General features: G+C 38.6%; 1 protein-coding gene and 1 long non-coding RNA gene across 2 annotated transcripts in view; one reads left to right on the top strand and one right to left on the bottom strand.

Moving 5' to 3' along the window:
- LOC115285439 overlaps positions 1–18,494 on the top strand; it is a 119,166-nt gene extending 100,672 nt beyond the window's left edge. The window contains exon 4 of the long non-coding RNA XR_003905528.1: positions 18,187–18,494. This is a non-coding gene — a long non-coding RNA (uncharacterized LOC115285439). The remainder of the gene's footprint in view (positions 1–18,186) is intronic.
- Positions 1–18,885, bottom strand: part of ANK3 (ankyrin 3) — a 329,784-nt gene that overhangs the window by 205,102 nt on the left and 105,797 nt on the right. Inside the window, exons 5-8 of the mRNA XM_029931727.1 lie at positions 13,949–14,047; positions 8,578–8,763; positions 7,876–7,899; positions 6,626–6,724 (exon numbers count right to left, since the gene is read on the bottom strand). Of these exons, the coding sequence (XP_029787587.1) occupies positions 6,626–6,724; positions 7,876–7,899; positions 8,578–8,763; positions 13,949–14,047 (408 nt within the window). The remainder of the gene's footprint in view (positions 1–6,625; positions 6,725–7,875; positions 7,900–8,577; positions 8,764–13,948; positions 14,048–18,885) is intronic.

The following is an 18,885-nucleotide window of genomic DNA, read 5'->3' on the forward strand; positions in this document are numbered from 1 at the left end:
CGACAGAGGGTGTGAGGCGTCTTAACCTTCAAGGGGCTGAGTGACTAGGAAGCAGACGCACAACACCACACACATAAAAGAGTGCAATGCCCACTGTGACGGCGAGAGCACACAGTTCAACACACACAGTGACGCGATGGGGGAGCAGCTTCTGTTAGGGGTCAGAAAAAGGCTATTTGAGGACTAGGATACAAGCACCCTCTACACAGATGAAAAACTGAGGTTTTCAGAAGTGAAGTAACCATGTGGTAAAATCTCTGGTGATTAGAAACCTCTCAAGATTTATCTGGACTTCCAATATATCTGGAGTTCACATAGCATGATTTGGAAAGAAAGAGCGTTAGAGCTTCTAGAAATTAATTTTTTTAATGTTTATTTATTTTTGAGAGAGTAACAGAGCATGAGCAGGGGAGGGGCAGAGAGAGACGGAGACACAGAGCTGTCAGCATGGAGCCTGACACAGGGCTCAAACTCACAAACCTTGAGATCATGACCTTAGCCAAAGTTGGATGCTCAACCAACTGAGCCACCCAAGCACCCCAAAGCTTCTAGTAATTTTAATTTCTCTTTTGCAAAAGCATTTCGACTTTATATTTGGTGGTGGTGTGGTGGTTTCTAGTTTCATAATGAAAAAGGCAAAATATTCCTTTGGAGCAAAAAGGTAAAGTCCATCAGAGTAAAATTGCTCTGCGTAACTATTTAAGGGATCCCTTTCCTTGGGGGAAGGAGTTACATTTAGAGATAATTATTAAATGGATGGGAAGGAAGACCTGAGACTAATGGTGTCTCAGCTTTGTTCTACAGAAAAACTTGCTGTGCTGATGGAAATGGCACATAGTTTGTGTTAATACTCTAGCTACTGGCTACAGGTGGCTGTTGAGCACCTGAAATGTGGTTATTGAGAATGAGAAATAGAATTTTGAACTGAATTTAATTAAAATTTTTTTGTTTTTTATTTATTTTTGAGAGACAGAGAGAGACAGCCTGAGCAAGGGAGGGTCAGAGGGAGAGGGAGATACAGAATCTGAAGCAGACTCCAGGGTCTGAGCTGTCAGCAGAGAGCCCGATGCAGAGCTCAAACTCATGAACTGTGAGATCATGACCTGATCAGAAACCGGACGCTTAACCGATTGAGCTACCCAGGCACCCCTTGAATTGAACTGAATTTAAATTAAAGTTAGTTCCCACTAGATAATGGCTGCTTAGTTAAGATGGTTTAGGTATAGAGGAAAAATGGTTATATTTTCTCTCATTGGGCCCAAAGACTAGGTGAAGGGGCTTAGAATCTGACTAGGAAAGACATAATAAAAGGGGTTTCACTGGTGGGAAGCAGGATAGATTCTGCAACACAGTGGCCTCTAGGGTCTCAGGCAGGTGGTACCTAGAGGTACACTGGAGGACAGGTCATGGCCAGTGGACTTTGGGGGCAGTGCTATCCAGAACCAGTCCTTTAGCTTTGATTCTCTTGTCTGAACACCCTTCAACAGTCTCTATGTCTTTGGAAAAGTCATGTTTGGTATTATAGTCTAGACTTAGTTGTGCTTTGGGAAATTAAGAGAGACACTGTGTTATATGGTCTAGCACTTTGGAGCCTAACCAAATGAGTAGACTAAGGGCAGTAGGTTCCTCATGTCTAGCTTTCTAAATCTAGCCCATAATTGAAGCCCTTTAATGTTTGCTAGATTGAACTGAATTTAGAAAGGAAACCTCCAGATAATGTTTATACATGGGCATTGCTTTGCTAATATACATGCTGAATCACGTTGACCACTTACATGGGCAGATTGTAAGTCTGACACTTAGTTTTCCACCAGCAGGCTTAGCGGTTCACCCATCTAAAAATAACATTTCTTTCTCTCTTTTTTAATGTTTGTTTATTTCTTTTTGAGGGGGCAGAGAGAGAGGGAGAGGGAGCAAGTGAGCACAAGCACAAGGTAAGGAAGGGACAGAAAGAGAAAGAGACACAGAATCCAAAGCAGGGTTCAGACTCTGAGCTATTAGAGCAAAGCCCAATGCAGGGCTTGAACCTATGAACAGTGAGATCATAACCTGAGCCAAAGTCAGATGCTTAACCCACTGAGCTACCCAGGCACTCCTAAAGTAACCTCTCATATGACTTAATTGAGTTCTTAATATGGCCCAGCACCTGCCAAAATCTTGTTCAAAGGATCTGATATTTGAGAAAGGCAGTCCAATGGACATGATAAGTCGTCATTGACCTGTGACACACATGCCAAGTTCTATCACACACAATTAGAGCATCATCAGACTGAATGCCTGGGCCACAGTCCCGTAGCCTCCTGGGGCTGGGTGCCTTCACTGACAAATATTTAGTATCAAGAGGCAGGATGAGGCAGTCAGAATTGAGCCTTTTGAAATGCGGTCATTAAAGGTACTGTCAACTATGAAACTCACTGTTCTTAATAGAGGATAAAAATTGTATTTATTTCATATACACACAAAATTGTCTCTATAGATAACTGTAAGACTTCTTTTGTCAAAAAATAAAATCTATATAATCTTTGCTCCTCTTTCACTACATACATCAAAGCCCTAGGTCTAAATTTGTCCTCTGGTTCATTTCAGCGGCTTGGTAACATTTGCTTTTTCTGTTTCATTCTTAGATGGATTAATTTATATGTAATTAATTTGAAACCACCTGAAATCCTTTTGGAAACAAGTGAGGTACAGCACTGAAACACTTAAATCCCTTATTCTTCCCAGAGATCAAACCCAAAAAGTACTAAATGGCAAGACCAATATAAGGATATTTTATTCAATCGCCTTTCCAAAATGGGGAGTTGGATAATCATTTATAGGCAAAAAGTCAATGACATGAGTGGAGATTAAGTTAGGTGGTCTATTATATTTGATGAAAAAAACTCTTAGCCAGCCAAAAAAATAAAGTATCAATATATCTTCTTCAGTCAATAAAAGGAACTTTGCTGGCATCCACAAAATAATTTGGCCTTCAGTTAGTCCAGTGAAAAATGCTCCTTACTGGAATTACAATCAGTAGGCACTCTGGTGTGTCTTAGTTACATTCTCTTCCCCAAGAGAGCTCGAATAATTTGCTAAGAGAGCAGGGGTCATGTGTAAATTCTGACAGTGTTGATGCCATGTCAGCAGACTCCAGTCGGGGAATGAACTCTGGGGCTGCATTGCCATGTTCAGCAGCTACTCTATTACCTCCCTGCGGTGGACCCATGGGGCTGACAGGTCTTTGTGGATAATCCAAAAGGAAATATTGAAGATGTCACACAAGGTATATTACATACATATAGCAAAATTATAATGCAGAATCAAAACTGACATCATAATAAAAATCAAGGAAAGGTGTAGAAAACAGGTGAGTATGCTATAAGTCAGTTAGTGTTAATTGCAACTCTGAGGTATACACTTGCCACTGGCTAGGATCTGCTTCATTGCTGCATAAATTAGCCAGCCCTACGGAGAAGCATAGAGAACAATCTGTTCCGTTGTGCACTCCCTTTAGCTACACCATGTTTGTTTCGGCCTCATGTCTGCTTTGGAAATGCACATCTGCCGCATGCAGGAAATGACTTCAGGGTGCTGTCCTTGCTCTGATTCCCCAGCTCTCTTTGCTAGCAGGTAGCTGTTGTTTAGGTCACATCCTTAGCCCACAAAGAACTACGAGACTATCTGTTTTTCTTCCACAATCTGTCACAGCCAGCTAACAGATATCACAGCCCCCTGAGACAAGGCTGCTGTTGTTTTTAAATTTACCTCTAACCATCTAATCAATAACTCGTTCAAATCGGGTTTCTGAGGCATATGATTTATAGTTATGATTTGCAGCTAGCTCTTAGCAAACAGGGTTTAATGACCCTTCCTTTATTGTTCTGACCAGATAAAATATGTTCCCACCTGTGTTCCACAGCATCTTACTTTCCAGTGGCTGTTTCTGCTATGTCCTTGTAGAACTGGGGCTCAGAAAGACCCCCTTAAGGCTGGCCAGGGAGAGGCCTGGGTACCAAAGTACAGATGCTGATTACTAGGTAATAGAATTACTAGAGATTTGGAAACTCAAACAGGTTTCTTCAAGCTGTCTATGAAGACTAGTTCTTCTCAGACCTCCTAAAGCAGGTCATCAATCACCAACCAGAGGGGAGCCTCAAGTTTTGGGGTGTAAGCAACCACACAGACCTCCTACGAAGTACAATAAAATTAAAGTGCAACCTTCAGTTCAGTGTGCAGCAGGCCTCATTAATTAGGGATGACTGGAGAAAATGCCTTTGTAAATCAGTAAATGTTCTGAATTTTAACATATTTTACACAAAAGCACAATGTGATTATTTTAAACCACAGACAAGGTTAATAACGTGGGTCTGATATTCGTTGATCTTTAATCAATAAGTGAGCATTCATTTGTAATTACTATGTTCATTGTTTTAAGGTAAGTGGATGCTTTGGAATTGCTTGACAAAGTCTGAAAATACTGTAATTTGTCCTCTAAAATTCCTTAAACATTGCCCCAATCTTCAGCATCAGGAAATTTCTGAACAATGGTCAAAGACAAACTTCAAACACTACCCTGACATAAAATTTCCAAATGTCCTAATTAGAAGATGTGATTTAATGAGGTTTTCATTATACTGTGAATTACAGAAAACCAGAAGAATGCATCTACGAGACAAGAACTTCAGTTTTAACACTGACGTGCCCTGTTGATGCTTGACTTAAAGAGGTGCTTTACTTTGTCCTTCCAAATGTCAAACTAGGTTTCGGGCCAGCCATGTCACTGAATCCCAAGGATACACTTAATGCAGTAAGAACAGAGCTCTGCAGTGATGTGAGCTGACCGGCACTCCTGAGTCATTAAAACCAGTAAAGGCTTCCAGCAAGCTGATGACAATAGCTTTTATATTAGTACAATCTGAATTCTTATTAATTTTTATAGAACTAATGAATTATGAGAAGAAAAATGAAGCCCTAGAGTCACCTACGGGAGACACATTACTGGTGTGGTTAGGAGCTTTGGGACTGAAGTCCTGCCTTTTCTAGCTTGCGGGCTCTGGGATCCTCGACCAGCTGCTTCTTATTGCTAAGCTTTGGTTTCCCTTTCTGTAAAACAGGGATAAATAACACTTTTCGAATAAGTGATATTTGAAAAATGCTTAGCCTGGCATCCACCATATGGTAGTGACTCCAAAGATGGTCTAACTTCTATAGCTCTTGAGAATACTAGTTTTGGTATATGCCCTATCTCCAGTTTCATCTAATCCCATTTTCCCCTCATGAGTAAGGTTTTAGGAAAAGCACTACTTGACGTGCTGTGTTTGAAATTCCAGTGCTGATGCTGTCATTGTCAATGATGGGTCAGGCACTGTGCTAAGGGCTTTACATACACTCCTCTGGGGGCCCAGTGAGGGAGTGGTGATATAATATTGTGATTTAATTTCATAATTCAGATGATTTCATCTTTTTTAAAAATTATTTTTATTTATTATTGAGACAGAGAGAAACAGAGCATGAGTGGGGAAGGGGTAGAGAGAGAGGGAGACACAGAATCCGAAGCAGGCTCCAGGCTCTGAGCTGTCAGCACAGAGCCCAACGTGGGGCCTGAACTCACAAACCTCGAGATCATGACTCGAGCCGAAGTCGGATGCCCAACTGACTGAGCCACCCAGGCGCCCCGATGATTTCATCTTAAATTTTTAAAATATTTATTTTTGAGACAGAGATAGATCATGAGTGGGAGAAGAGAGAATCTGAAATAGGCTTCAGGCTCTGAGCTGTCAGAACAGAGCCCGATACAGGGCTCGAACCCACAAACTGTGAGATCATGACCTGAGCTAAAGTCAGGCGCTTAACCGACTGAGCCACCCACATGCCCTAGATCATTTCATCTTATAAATGAGGAACCTTATGGACAATGAAAGAAAAGTTAAAGCCAAAATTGGAACCTGGGGAGTCTGGATCCTCTTCTATCCTACTTCCTATTTTATTTCTACTGCTGCTGATGAAGATTCTTATGCTCAGACCTAGCACAGGACTGGTGTTTACACTCAGAGTGGTACGAGTCTGAATGTCCTAGTTTCCATTCAGTGGGGCACATAATACTGTAACTCCTTTCTCCAAGGATATGAACGTACTCAGGATACAGAATCTTGTTACTCATTATAAAAGTCTATAGGAGACAGACAATAAAAGCAAAAGATGGTCTCTATTTTTAAGGTTTTGAAGTTTGGGTCTCATCCAGGTATTCCACCATATTCCCATCTGCAAGGTCAAGACGCTGACACCTAAAGCATGATTAGTGCCATCTGACTATCCTTAATGGACTTAGAAATTTCTCCGTAGAGGAGGGTTTGTACTTTCCAGTCATGATTCCTTGAATGTCATCTTCTACATATTCAGCTATATATGCATTCTCCCCACCCCCATTTACAATGATTTTAGTTTATTTTTCCTGTTAGGAAACAGGTGCACCTATTTAAAAGCAAGAAAACACAGCAAAAAAAGTAGAAAACCACAGCTCTCACTGACTGGTAGACAGGACCCCTGGAGGTCATCTGTCTCAACCCCCCTCCTCATGCTGGGAATGGAGGGCTCGGAATTGTTTCTCGTACTTTCAGGGCAGTTCATACTGCAATGCTCTTACCCTTGCCGTGAAGTCCACAGCAGCCGCTCGGTTTAACAGCAACGTGGCTACATTGATATTCCCATAGTGAGCAGCTATGTGGAGCGGAGTGAAGCCACTCTGTAAAGAAAACATAGCAGACATTCAGTGTACTCTTACCTGCCCCTTGTCTGACATGCAAAAACCATAATCCTGCCCAAAGAAAAAGGAGGAAGCAAAATACGCTGAGGTCCACATTCCATTTTGTACTAGGTTTCTTTCAATTAGTGCCAATTGTTCACAGGGTTTCAAATAAACGCCAAACTCATAGGCAGAGGAATAGCCAGGAAGGAACCAAGGGTGCAGACTGAATAATTTTAGTAGTTGAGTAGCAGAACTATACAGAAGCCAACGTTTCAAAAAGTCAAAACAGGAATGACAAGAAAAGTCCATAGCTTATGGAAAGTTTGATTAGTACTGCTGTTTTATTATCGATGACAGAATTGTCCATTGAAACTCTTTGTCAAAATTCATTTGTTTAATATATTTAATATAGAGCCAATGCCAATTTTAATAATAAAAGCAATTTTGGGGGAGGTCACTACAACTGGTCTTGTATAATGGGTGATTCCATTGTATAAAGAATCCACAGGTTGGTCTCTTTATTAGCAATTGCCTATTCAATAACATATGTTTCTAGCTTATTCATTCCAAGGTCATTTTACTTCCTTAAAAAATGCTAAAACATGCAGCGATTCACTTAGTCCCCAAAGATTGAAACCTTATAGGAACTAGATGCATTTCTAAGTTGTTAGCAAGCTTCTTAGCCATGCTAGCTATCTGACTGAGTCTTGTGGAAGGGGGTGGGGCATATTGCTACCATTCAGAGGTACCCTTCATTTTGCTGACACCACTGAGGGTAAGTGTCATGCAGAACTCTAAAGAATCAGTCCTGGATGAGTAGAATGACAGGGTTGTCTGCAGCTTCAGGTATAGCTGATAAACATCCAAAGGGTCAAAACTCTTCATCTCACACAGCTCTATTGCGATACCCTTAAGTCTCAAGGATTCCTCATCCTTCCCTTCCAACACCAGGTTCAGCTGCAGAAAGCCCTGGTAATCAAACTACTATCTTCTCTGGCACATGCTACTTTGGGGACAGGGGTGGAAAGCAGGTATCTAGCCTACAGAAGGCAATGCAAAGAAGGAAGGAAAGAAATGAGGCAGCAGCACTAAGTGATGGGGAAATGATGATGCAGATACAGATTCTATGTATATGTTTATATATATACCTCTGTTGTTCTATTCACCACCATCTAGGTTAACACATTTGGAAGCAAAGAGGAGGAAAAAATGAACGGTTAGTTCGCTGTCGGTGACATGGACGGCGGCAAGCTCATGACAGCTAAGTAATGAGAATGAAAGCAATGATGGGAACACAAGAGGCACAGAAAGAAAGCTAGACCGAATGAAGGGCTATACAATGGCCCCTTCCAAATGCCACATTTCCTTCACAGAGACTTTCAGGGCATGTCAAGGCACAGAGACATGTCAAGGCAAAAGGGAGTTTTGGCTGGGACTCTGGCTGCTGGCACGTTCTCCACAACTGATCAATACTCAGTGCATTGCCTGTCATCTTAGATACCGACCAAAAGTTTATTTGTGCACATTGTTATTAGCATTTTCTAATCTTCCACCCTGGTGTTTGAGCTGAAGTGTTAGATTCATGAAAAATATGTGTTAACAGGAAGGAAACTAACAGTGAATACTAATGGACACCCGAGGTGCCCTCCCTGGTAGCATGCACTGGGTGGTGTCCACAGTTATCACCTCCCAGCATGAGATGCCAAGGGGGTTGTACCCTCATTTGGCTGGTCTGGATCGTGAAGTTCAGGGTTTGGGGCAAGCTTGCCAAAAGGGAGACCAGGCATTCTTAGAGTGTGGGTGCCTGACACAGGAGCGCGGCGTGACGAGCTTCCTCCTTCGTGCCTCACCTTTGACTCCACGTCTGCATTGTTGTCATTCTGCAGCAGCAGGGCAGCGGCTTTCGTGTCGTCTTTTCGGGCAGCGATGTGAAGAGCTGGAAGACGCACTTTTCCTTTAGTGTCATTTTCTAGCAGGAGGGAAACTACTTGATCATGACCTTGTTGCAAAGCTACTGCCAATGGTGTGAAGCCATCCTGCAAATAAATGGATGGGTCAAGAATGGCAACTGTGGAAATGTTCTTTCTGATTAACAAATAAAGAATGTGAGCAAGTGACCAATTTTTGTGTAGGGTTGTTAAATCTAGCGTATTCAAGTAGGCAGACATGTGAATAGACATTTACAATTAACATTTATATTTATACTGATATTTTTATGTTTACCAAAGCATAAAATAATAAGAAGTTTATAATCAGTTCTGTTATATACATTAACTGGGTAAATTTTGAAAATACATAAAAGTACTACATAAAGAGATACCATAATTTCAATATCCAGAAAATAACTGCAGTGAAAACAATAGCATTTCAGGTTAAATCCAGGCAAAATTTTCAAAGGATCTTATTTAAATAAGCTATACAAGTTTCCACTGATATTTAAAATTTTTTTAATGTTTACTCATCATTGAGAGAGAGAGAGACAGTGTGTGAACGGGGGAAGGGCAGAGAAAGAGGGAGACAGAATCTGGAGCAGGCTCCAGGCTCTGAGCTGTCAGCACAGAGCCCAATGTGGGGCTCAAACTCATGAGCTGTGAGATCATGACCTGAGCTGAAATCATATGCTCAACCAACTGAGTCATCTGGGTGTCCCCCACTGATATTTTAAAACTGGGGGATATGTTCATCACTGTAACTTGTGGTACACAACATTTATCTGGTAGTCAATCTGTATATGTTAATTAATGAATCAATCATAGTAATTGCTGTTTTAAGAAAGTTCTATATGAAAAATTCTTGGCTTCTCTGACCAATGAAGGGAGAACACACAAGGGTTATGCAAAATATGACCAGGATAAAGTCAGATATACATTCCTGTCTGTGTAGTTTGAGTCTTCCCGTTGTATTGCCCTGGGACCTGACAAAGGGAAGTCAGCTACACATTGCACTGTGGTTAAGTAATTTGTGGATGATCTAGTGTTTCTGACTTCAGGATAAACAGCACAGAGTAGAAAATCCTAAGATTGGCTCACAGTTTGGAATTCTGCAATGTTTTTATTACTAGACACTCAAAAGAACATTGATAAATTAATTTTACTAGAGACTGGCTAGTTACTTATTTCACTTGGCTCATGATTATTGTATATTGGTAGCCCTGGTGCTCCAAGTAGAGAGCTACTCCAAAGGAAGGATGTTCATAAGGGAGAGGAGAAAATTTAGTTACTTGCATACTAATGTTTTATTTGTCTTTCTAAACCACCATCTTCATCATTCTTTTCCTTGCTAGACAACCAGATAAGAGCTCCTACCACTTATTTGACTGAATATACATCAGAATGTGCAAAATACTGGCCCCAATACCCAAGGGACAATATTGCCCAGGCTCTTCTCATGTAAATCCTTTCCTGCAGTCTCCTTATTAGCTGTGGATGTGCAAACTATTTCTGCCCTGGTTCCTATACTCATGCTACGCCCCACCCTGAAACGTCCCCCTCCTTGCTCTTTGTATACAAATTCTATCCATTCTTCATGCTTCAAGGTCCAGCTGAAGTTCCATCTGCCCCTTTCAACTTTTCCAAGAAGACCCATACGAGGGAAAGAATGATCATTAATGTGGCTAGAAGGACTGTCCCCGTAGCCTTAAGAAAGACGAGAAAGGCTGAATAAAACCAAGGCATTCCTAAAAGAATACCACAGATTTACATTTAAGGATATAAAGTGTAGAATGTTATGAGAAAAGTAACTACATAACTGTCTAAATATATGACATAATTTTTGTAAAGATAATATGTACGAAAAGGTCTTAGTGAATAAACAAAATGTTAACTTGAAGGAAAATTAACAGTGGCTCTTCTTTTTGCTTTTTCTTATACTTCCTTGTTTATATAATCTATTACTTTTGCAAAAAAAAAAGAGAAATACATGTTTTTAAGGATAAAGTGGCAAAAGGAACACTGTGTATGAAGAGTGAACACGGAGGCGCCTTGGTGGCTCAGTTGGTTACGCAGCTGACTCTTGATTTCATCTCAGGTCATGATTTTGTGGTCCTGGGGGTGAGCCCTGTGATAGGCCCTGCCAGCATGGAGCCTGCCTGAGATTCTCTCACGCCCTCTCCCTCTGCACCTTGGTCCCCACCGCCAATAGAAGAGTCAATGTGGTGGCATCTCCCTTTTAAAACCCATACAAAATACATTAAAAATCTTTTTTTAAAAAGGGGAGGGCACTGTGGGTGTCTCAGTGGGTTAAGTATCTGCCTTCAGCTCAGGTCATGCTCTCACGCTAGTGAGTTCGAGCCCTGTGTAGGGCTCTGTGCCGACAGCTCAGAGCCTGGAGCCTGCTTCAGATTCTGTGCATCCTCTTTCTCTGCCCTTCCCTGTTGTGCTCTGTCTCTGCCTCTCTCTCCCAAAAATAAACTTAAAAAAAAAATTTTTTTTAAACCCAGACAAAATCTAAAGGGTAAAAATGACAGTCCATTTCTGGTTCTGAATCATAAGTAAAGGGCTACATTTCTGCTAATATGAACTTCTAAACCCACAGGGCCTATACATTAAGGAAAGGACTTTGCACCAGAAAATTAACTGCAACTCATACCATCAGCACCCCTAAGAATGCGCCTCCTGCAATAAGCCAATTAAAGACACAAAGACACCAGCTCTAAGGTGTCAATAGCTAAAATTAGCAGCTCCACATTTTGGTTGCAAACCTATTTAAACGGTTTGGTTTGCTCTGTGTAGTTATTCTTAAAAGAAAAATTCAAGCCAAAAGAAAATATTACGGAGGCTCCATGAGAACCATTGCCTTAGGGAGTATCTGGCATACAATAGGTGATTAATAATTACTTGTGGGGTAAATGCAATAATACATTTACCTCATGTTTCAGAATCTTAATTAGCAAAAAAGGAAGATGTATATGGAAAAGAGAGGGTATGCAATGCACAGTTAATACAGAAAAAGGTTTTTCTTTTAAGACTTTTATTTTTTAAAATAATCTCCACACCGTGGGGCTTGAACTCAACAACCCTAGGATCAACAGTCACATGTTCCACCAACTGAGCCAGCCAGGCACCCCCAGGAAAGGTTTTAAAAACCATAATCAGGGGTGCCTCAGTGGCTCAGTCAGTTAAGAATCCAACTTCGGCTCAGGTCATGATCTCACGGTTCCTGGGTTTGAACCCTGCATTGGGCTCTGTGCTGACAACTCAGAGCCTGGAGCTTGCTTCAGAGTCTGTGTCTCCCTCTCTCTCTCTGCGTCTCCCCTGCTCACACTCTGTCTGTCTCTCAAAAATAAATAAACATAAAAAAACTAAAAACCATTATCATGCCAAAGACTTCACAGTAAGTTGGACTTAATGCTTGCTTCTAAAGGAGAGATACTTAGTGATCTGCACATCACAGCTTAAAAAAGAATACTGCCTGTCCTTCACAGGCAAAAAAAGTGCTATGAAATCACTTGCTATAGGACGTTTATATTACTTAGTATTTTTATCAAAAATGGGAATGGGTTTTTCTCTCATCCAATAAGTAGGCACTGCTCTATGCCTACCAAATGTAGGTTTTTTCTTATCAGCCAGTAGGTCTTACCTGCTTTTAAGAATATTATTATAAAAACAGTATATTCTCATAATAAAAATCTTCAACAGTATGGAAGAGTATAAAGTGAAAAGTAAATCTCCCCCCTACTGCTCAGAATAAACCACTGAGAACAATATACCATAGACATTTTCTTCTAACATGTTCTTGCTTGATGTTTGATAATTCCAAATAACATGTTATTGTGTCAGTATAGCAACATTATGAAATAGCTTCTTACTGGTGCATATTTAGGTTCTTTCCAGTTTTTAAAAATTGTTCTAATTCTGTTGGTAAATTTCTCATATACCATTTCGGCATTTCCTTCTAATACATCTGGAATGTAAATTCTTAGACATGGAATTATAAAAAGGCACATAAATACTAATTTTTGACAGTTACTGCTAAATGTTCTGCAAATGTGTTGCAAACAATGATCAACTTTACCAATACCATAGGAAAGTTCCAATTTCTTCTACTCTCCAAATTCTCTTCCTTATCTCCTGGGCAAAAGACTGGGTCTCATTTCTTAACTGATTAATAAATTAACATTTCTCTGACCAAGAGTGAGGATGGAATATTTTCATAAAGTTATGGTCATTTGTATTTCTTTTTGTCTGAACTGCCTCTTCATTTATTTAGAGGTTTCCCCCAAAGGCATGATCTCAAAAGCTGGGTAAGGTTATATGCAATTCCTCTATTGATATCTTTCTTGTGCCATTTGGAAAGGACATCAGAATATAAGAGGAGCCGTGTTCTGACAGGATAACCCTGAGTCTGTTTTTTTATTATTTTGTTAAAAATAAAAAATACCCAAATGTTGACCTTTTAATATTAGCAACAAATTTTTTTAGTTATTTTTTTATTTTAAAAGCTAGAGAGAGAAAAAAGAGCATGAGTGAGGGAGAGAGGCAAAGGAAGAGAGAATCTTCAGCAGTCTCCACACTCAGCATGGAGCTCGGCGTGGGGCTCAATCACACCACCCCGGGATCAGGAACCAATCAGACATCGAGAGTCAGAGCCACTCAGGCACTCTAGCAATAGATTTCTAGTCATACAGTTCACCAGAAATTACAATCTTCCATCCAGTTTAGTTACGTATTACTTACGACAGTCCCTCTGAGTTAAATAACTTTTTATTTTAAAGTAACTCTTCAAGACTGCAAAATTTTCTTCAATGGCATGTTTATATAACACTTAAAACATAATAGTTTTGTTGAAAACTGTGAATTAAATACAGTTACTTTTAGAAATACACAAATTCAATGTTATAACTACACTAACTTATATTTGGAAAAAACAGATTTCAAACTTGTCTTATTACAAACATATTTCAAAATGGTGGTTGCCTGTGAGGCAAAATTATAAGAAACAGAAAAGTGTTCTAAAACAAATATGTAAATAGTAAATAAATAGCTCAATTATAAGACAGAGCCAGGCATTTAAGAGCAGAAAGGATATCTATGCAATAAAAGATTCTTTAAAGACTAAGAATAGACTTTCTAGTATATTTCATAAACATTCAAGAATCCCCACATTAATATATGACAACAATTGAAATACTAGCAGGACAAATTTTCCGTGTTACAACTCCAGGATTACAAAATGCCCTGTACACATGTGAACTTACCCACAGAAAGAACCAATATATCTTACCTCTGTGGCTAGGCTCTGGCTTGCACCATTGTCAAGAAGAAACTTGACAACTTCCAGGTGGTTTTCCTGGGCTGCCATATACAAGGGCGTGAAACCATTCTGCAAAAGAAGAAATAAAATGTTTGTCTATGGCTTTCTGGGGCCATCTAGTTTTCCACTGTATTGGTATTATTTGTTGCAGAAAATACTCATGTATGACAAGTTTAATAATACTTTAATGTAGATATCCATATTTATTAGAAAGCCTAAGCATGATAGTCTAAGCAGAATTTATGTATCATTCAAAATGCTTTGTAATTCATAACTTACAACACTTATAATTTGTAACTTGGGTATAGTTCATAGTCAATAGTGTATGTATAAGTCATACCAATAGATCCACTTTAGATAAATGAGTACATTTGTTAAATTGTCATTGAGTGCCTACAATGAGTAAAGGATTTTCCTAGATGATGTGAGGACTTGAAGAAAAATGTGTTTGGTCATTGTCCCAATGAGCTTTATTCCCCACACAATAATTATCTAATTTAAATAAAAAGTGTAATACTTTCAAATTAAGAGTCTAAAATAGTTCACGATTTGGAAGGAAATTACATTAATTTCAAATAGCTTTGAGCTTGCCACAGATGGGGTGACTTGGAACAAAGGAAAGAACACCAATATTCAATTTCAAAACAATTTAATTAGTAGTCTATGTTTTGGTAAGTTTCCTTCTTTGCATTGTTTTGCAAAGCCATAGTATTTTCATGTTTAGAATACACATACAAACACATTTACACATAAATACACACGCACATATACCCTATATGTGTATTTATGTTTGTCTGTAATGTGGCCACTGCCAAAGACTCTGGATTCAAGTAAATTAATGTGTATATTGCATCTTAAGCTTTTTATTAAAAATATGTTGCATAGTGTGTTTTCTAGAACAATTTATTTCACATTTATGAAATGTTTGAATATTTCATCTATGTAATATTTTAAAATCTTATTGCCAAATATATACATCAAAATATTTTTCAAACTATAACAAATTTTCCTTGAATATGGTTTTCAGAATACAGTTCTATTTAATTGTATGTCCTAGAAATTTTATTGTATGCATTATGCAATTACACAGAATAAAAGTAAATATATTCCAAATAAAATGTATCAAATGTTACTCAAACTTTTGTGATTCAAAAGGTTTAGGTTTATCTTATAAATATCAGTGACTATATGATTACCTTATTTGTCTATAATTCAGCCTCTGGTGACATCACTTTTTTGGCTTTTAGCTGAGAATTTAAAAAGTAAGTTAAAAAGATCCTTGAGTGGGGCACCTGGGTGGCTCAGTCGGTTAAGTGTCCGACTTCAACTCAGGTCATGGCCTCACGGTTGGTGAGTTCCAGCCCCGCATCAGGCTCACTGCTGTCCAGCACAGAGCCCACTTCAGAACCTCTGACCCCCTTTCTCTGTCCACCCCCACCTCAAAAATAAATGAAACATTAAAAAAATTAGAAAAAAAGATCATTGCGTGGATACAAGTGACAGCACGTAACAAATCTACCACAGTGTATATGCTTTATTCACCAGAGAGCTCCTCCCTTCTACTTGCTCTATTTTACACGTGATTGTAACAAGCTAGGTTATCTGGTTGCCAAGCTCAAAATTAGAGAAATGAGTTAGAGGCTGGAGAATATGACAGAGCACTCAAGCTTCTTCCCTTAAAACCACTAAAGTTCACTGCTATTCTGTTCTCTCATGAAAGGCTTTATCAACATTAAACATAGAATGATTGCAACCAAATGTGTGTGTACATGTGTGTGTGTGTTTGTGTGTGCACATGCTCATGTATCTGTGTATGTGCCTGGTGTGTTTTGTCTTTGTCACTCTTCCCATAGCTTTGAGGGAAACTTAAGGGTACTTTAGGATTACCCTTATATTGCTGACTATTTTTTCATTTTCTTATTTGACCAAGAAGATAATTTAATACTTGGTTGAATTAAACATCCCTTAAAAAAATGAAAAAAAAAAAACCAATTGAAAATATTAAGAAGACAAAGGTAAAATCCAGAGTGGATTTCTGCTTTAGCTCAGTGAACAGTAGTCTTTCTGTCTTTCCTCATCAGCTGAAATTTCCAGATGGAAGGTTCAGAATTTAGGAGTAAATTCTGAAAATAGATGCTATTCTCTCAAACATAAATATCAACAATTTATATCAGTGGATTCTTTCAGATTCAGGGCAGAGGTTTGCTGTCGTTCAAGATTACCTAAGGAACACTGGTCTACCTACAAATACCCGACTTCTGACCTGATACACGTAGACAGTTCTTGAGTTTATCTTTCAGAACCAAACATTTCATGACCCAGGAAGATAATCCAAAACCAGGTACTGAGGTTTAAAAGATGCTGGAGCTTACAGATCTGGAGCTTTCAAAGAGTGATTCGTAAGAAGCACAACTTTTAAATCATTCCACCTGCCCTTTTCACCACAGTAGAGAGTAAACTGTGTAGAATTGTGATAACTCAAAATCATATGTAGATAAGAGTCATAGTCAGATTGAGCCCTGTAATTGTTTCCCACAATTGCTTCTTTTCTTTTTCTTTCTTTTTTGTTTTTGTTTTGCCATTCTATTGCTATTATCTGAAAGCTGGTCATTTTCTGAATGGTCACATTCTTTCATATATTTTTCATTTTTATGTATTTTTTTGATATATAATTTACATACCATAAAACTCACCCATTTAAAGTGTATAACTTTGGTCATAAATAAAATTTAAATTCAGAAAAAAAGTGTATAATTTAGTGGGGTTAGTGCAGATGGGTAACCATTCCTACTATCTAATTCCAGAACATTTTCATCATCTCAAAAAGGAACTCTGTACCATTAATATTCACTCTCCACTCACCCCTCCCCTGCCCTCTGGCAACCATTTATCTGCTTTCTGTCTCTATGAATTTGCCTGTTCTGAACACTTCATATAAATGGAATCACACAATATATGGTATTGAATGGGGATGAATGGTCTCATTTTACTTCTGCTGTTCATATTGATAAAATGTTTTTGGTGTTTTTGTTTTTTCTTCCATAATGGACATATCCATTTTATAGTGAACATTTGAGTGTTTGTTTATTTTGTTTTGCTTTAGTTTTGGTCAGCAAGCATCTGTTTCTCTTCTAGCAATATCACTCCAGTTTTCTTTAGGGGAACTGCCTCTTCCTTTAAATGTAGGTAGCTCCGGTCTTGGACTTTAAGAAAATGTAGCCTGAACTTCTTCAACCACAGTGTAAGCACATGTGCAGGATATCTTCTGTTTGCTCTTCCAGGTCTATTCTCTATCTTTCTCAATTCCATTTTCTGCCAGATCCCCCCCCACCTGCCTCTCAAATGATCTGTAAAAAACATTATCGAAGGGCAACTTTACCATTTAGCTTCTGGTTACTTCTACCCCAACTCTCTGGTTTCCAAAGCTTTCTAAAAAGCTTCTTTAGCTTTCTATTCAATGTGTTCCCCACATAACTTCAATAAATTCCCTTTTTGTTCAAGTTAGTTTCTGTTGTTTTAAATCCAATAACCCCAATACAAATTTTAAAAAGTCAAGAAAGGATCAACATGGCATGAGAACACATGTACCCAATCTAGTTATGGTTCTAGGGAATAATTATAAGCATCCTTTGGAAAGACTGAATAAAAATATGATCATTACACTCTCTTACAAAGAGACTTAAGGCACAAGTATTTCCATGAGTTGTCGGTGGACAACCAATAGCTGAAATGATTTTTTGTGAAATAGCACCTGCATTGGGAGAATGGGCAGATTTCAGAAAGCATAGTATTTTTCTTATAAGAGAAAAAAGTACAACACTGTTTTCTTTTTCAAATTAATTTTCTAACTTAGGAAATTTCCAAAACAAAGAGCTGGCCAAAACAGAACATATGGGTGCCCAATTTACATTTTTTTTTTCTGTAGCAACAATAGACTCGGTTTTCAAAAGACGGAACAGTTCAAGATTGAGAAAGATGCTCTTTGATGCCTGATTTCATACATTATCTTCAATGTCTTCTGCTCTGAACATTTATTGTGGTGTTATCATAAGCATGCAAATATATAGACCTACAATTTTATAGATCATTCTTAGGCATTCTACCTAATATCCACCCAAATGAAATAAAATAGAAAGTCCTCCTGTTAATTCCAATTTAAGTAAGGGCTTAAATCTAATCCATGAACTTTTTTTTTTAATCCCTCCTAGGTTCCTACAGCCTGCCTGTGCACCTTATGAAGCATTCCTCTGAATTAAAATGTTTATAAGGACATGGTGATAAATTTGCACTGATTTACATGTGATACTGATTTTTGTGAATGTGGGTTAGATTACGGGTGTGCTATAAGGTCAAAGGTCAGAGAAGCTTTAGCTGGATCACACCTATTTTCTGACTTCATCAAGGCCTTACCTCCTCACAGAAGGAAACATTTAAAAACACATAAAGACCAAGGAGGCACTGACTTAATCAAAGGCTCTTGTTCTTTCTGAAAAAGACTCACAGAAACCCAGTCAAAAGTTACCTGTTTTGTCTTGGGGTGGAGATGGGTGGGGATGGGCAGGAGGGGTTCGGGGTGGGAAGAGGGTTTCCAGTTTGTCCTTTCATGTATTTTGATGATAGAACCATGTGAGTGTATTACCTATTCAGAACTTAAATAAATAAATGTAAACATTTTTTAAAACACCCCCACCAAATACCCACAAAAGGTCTCATCTTTGTTAATACCACTATGAAAATTTGTCCACTAAGAATACTTTGATAGTTACAGTAAAATATTATTTGAAACAGATTTTGCTTCTTTATCAACAAGGTTGGTACCTTATATTACAGAATAAATATAGAAAAGGAGGAAAGAGTGAGGGATGTCATTTGATGTGGTAATCTGAGAGTTTCTACTTGCAAACACT

Source organism: Suricata suricatta, chromosome 2, assembly GCF_006229205.1.
Source record: "Suricata suricatta isolate VVHF042 chromosome 2, meerkat_22Aug2017_6uvM2_HiC, whole genome shotgun sequence".
Lineage (NCBI taxonomy): Eukaryota > Metazoa > Chordata > Mammalia > Carnivora > Herpestidae > Suricata > Suricata suricatta.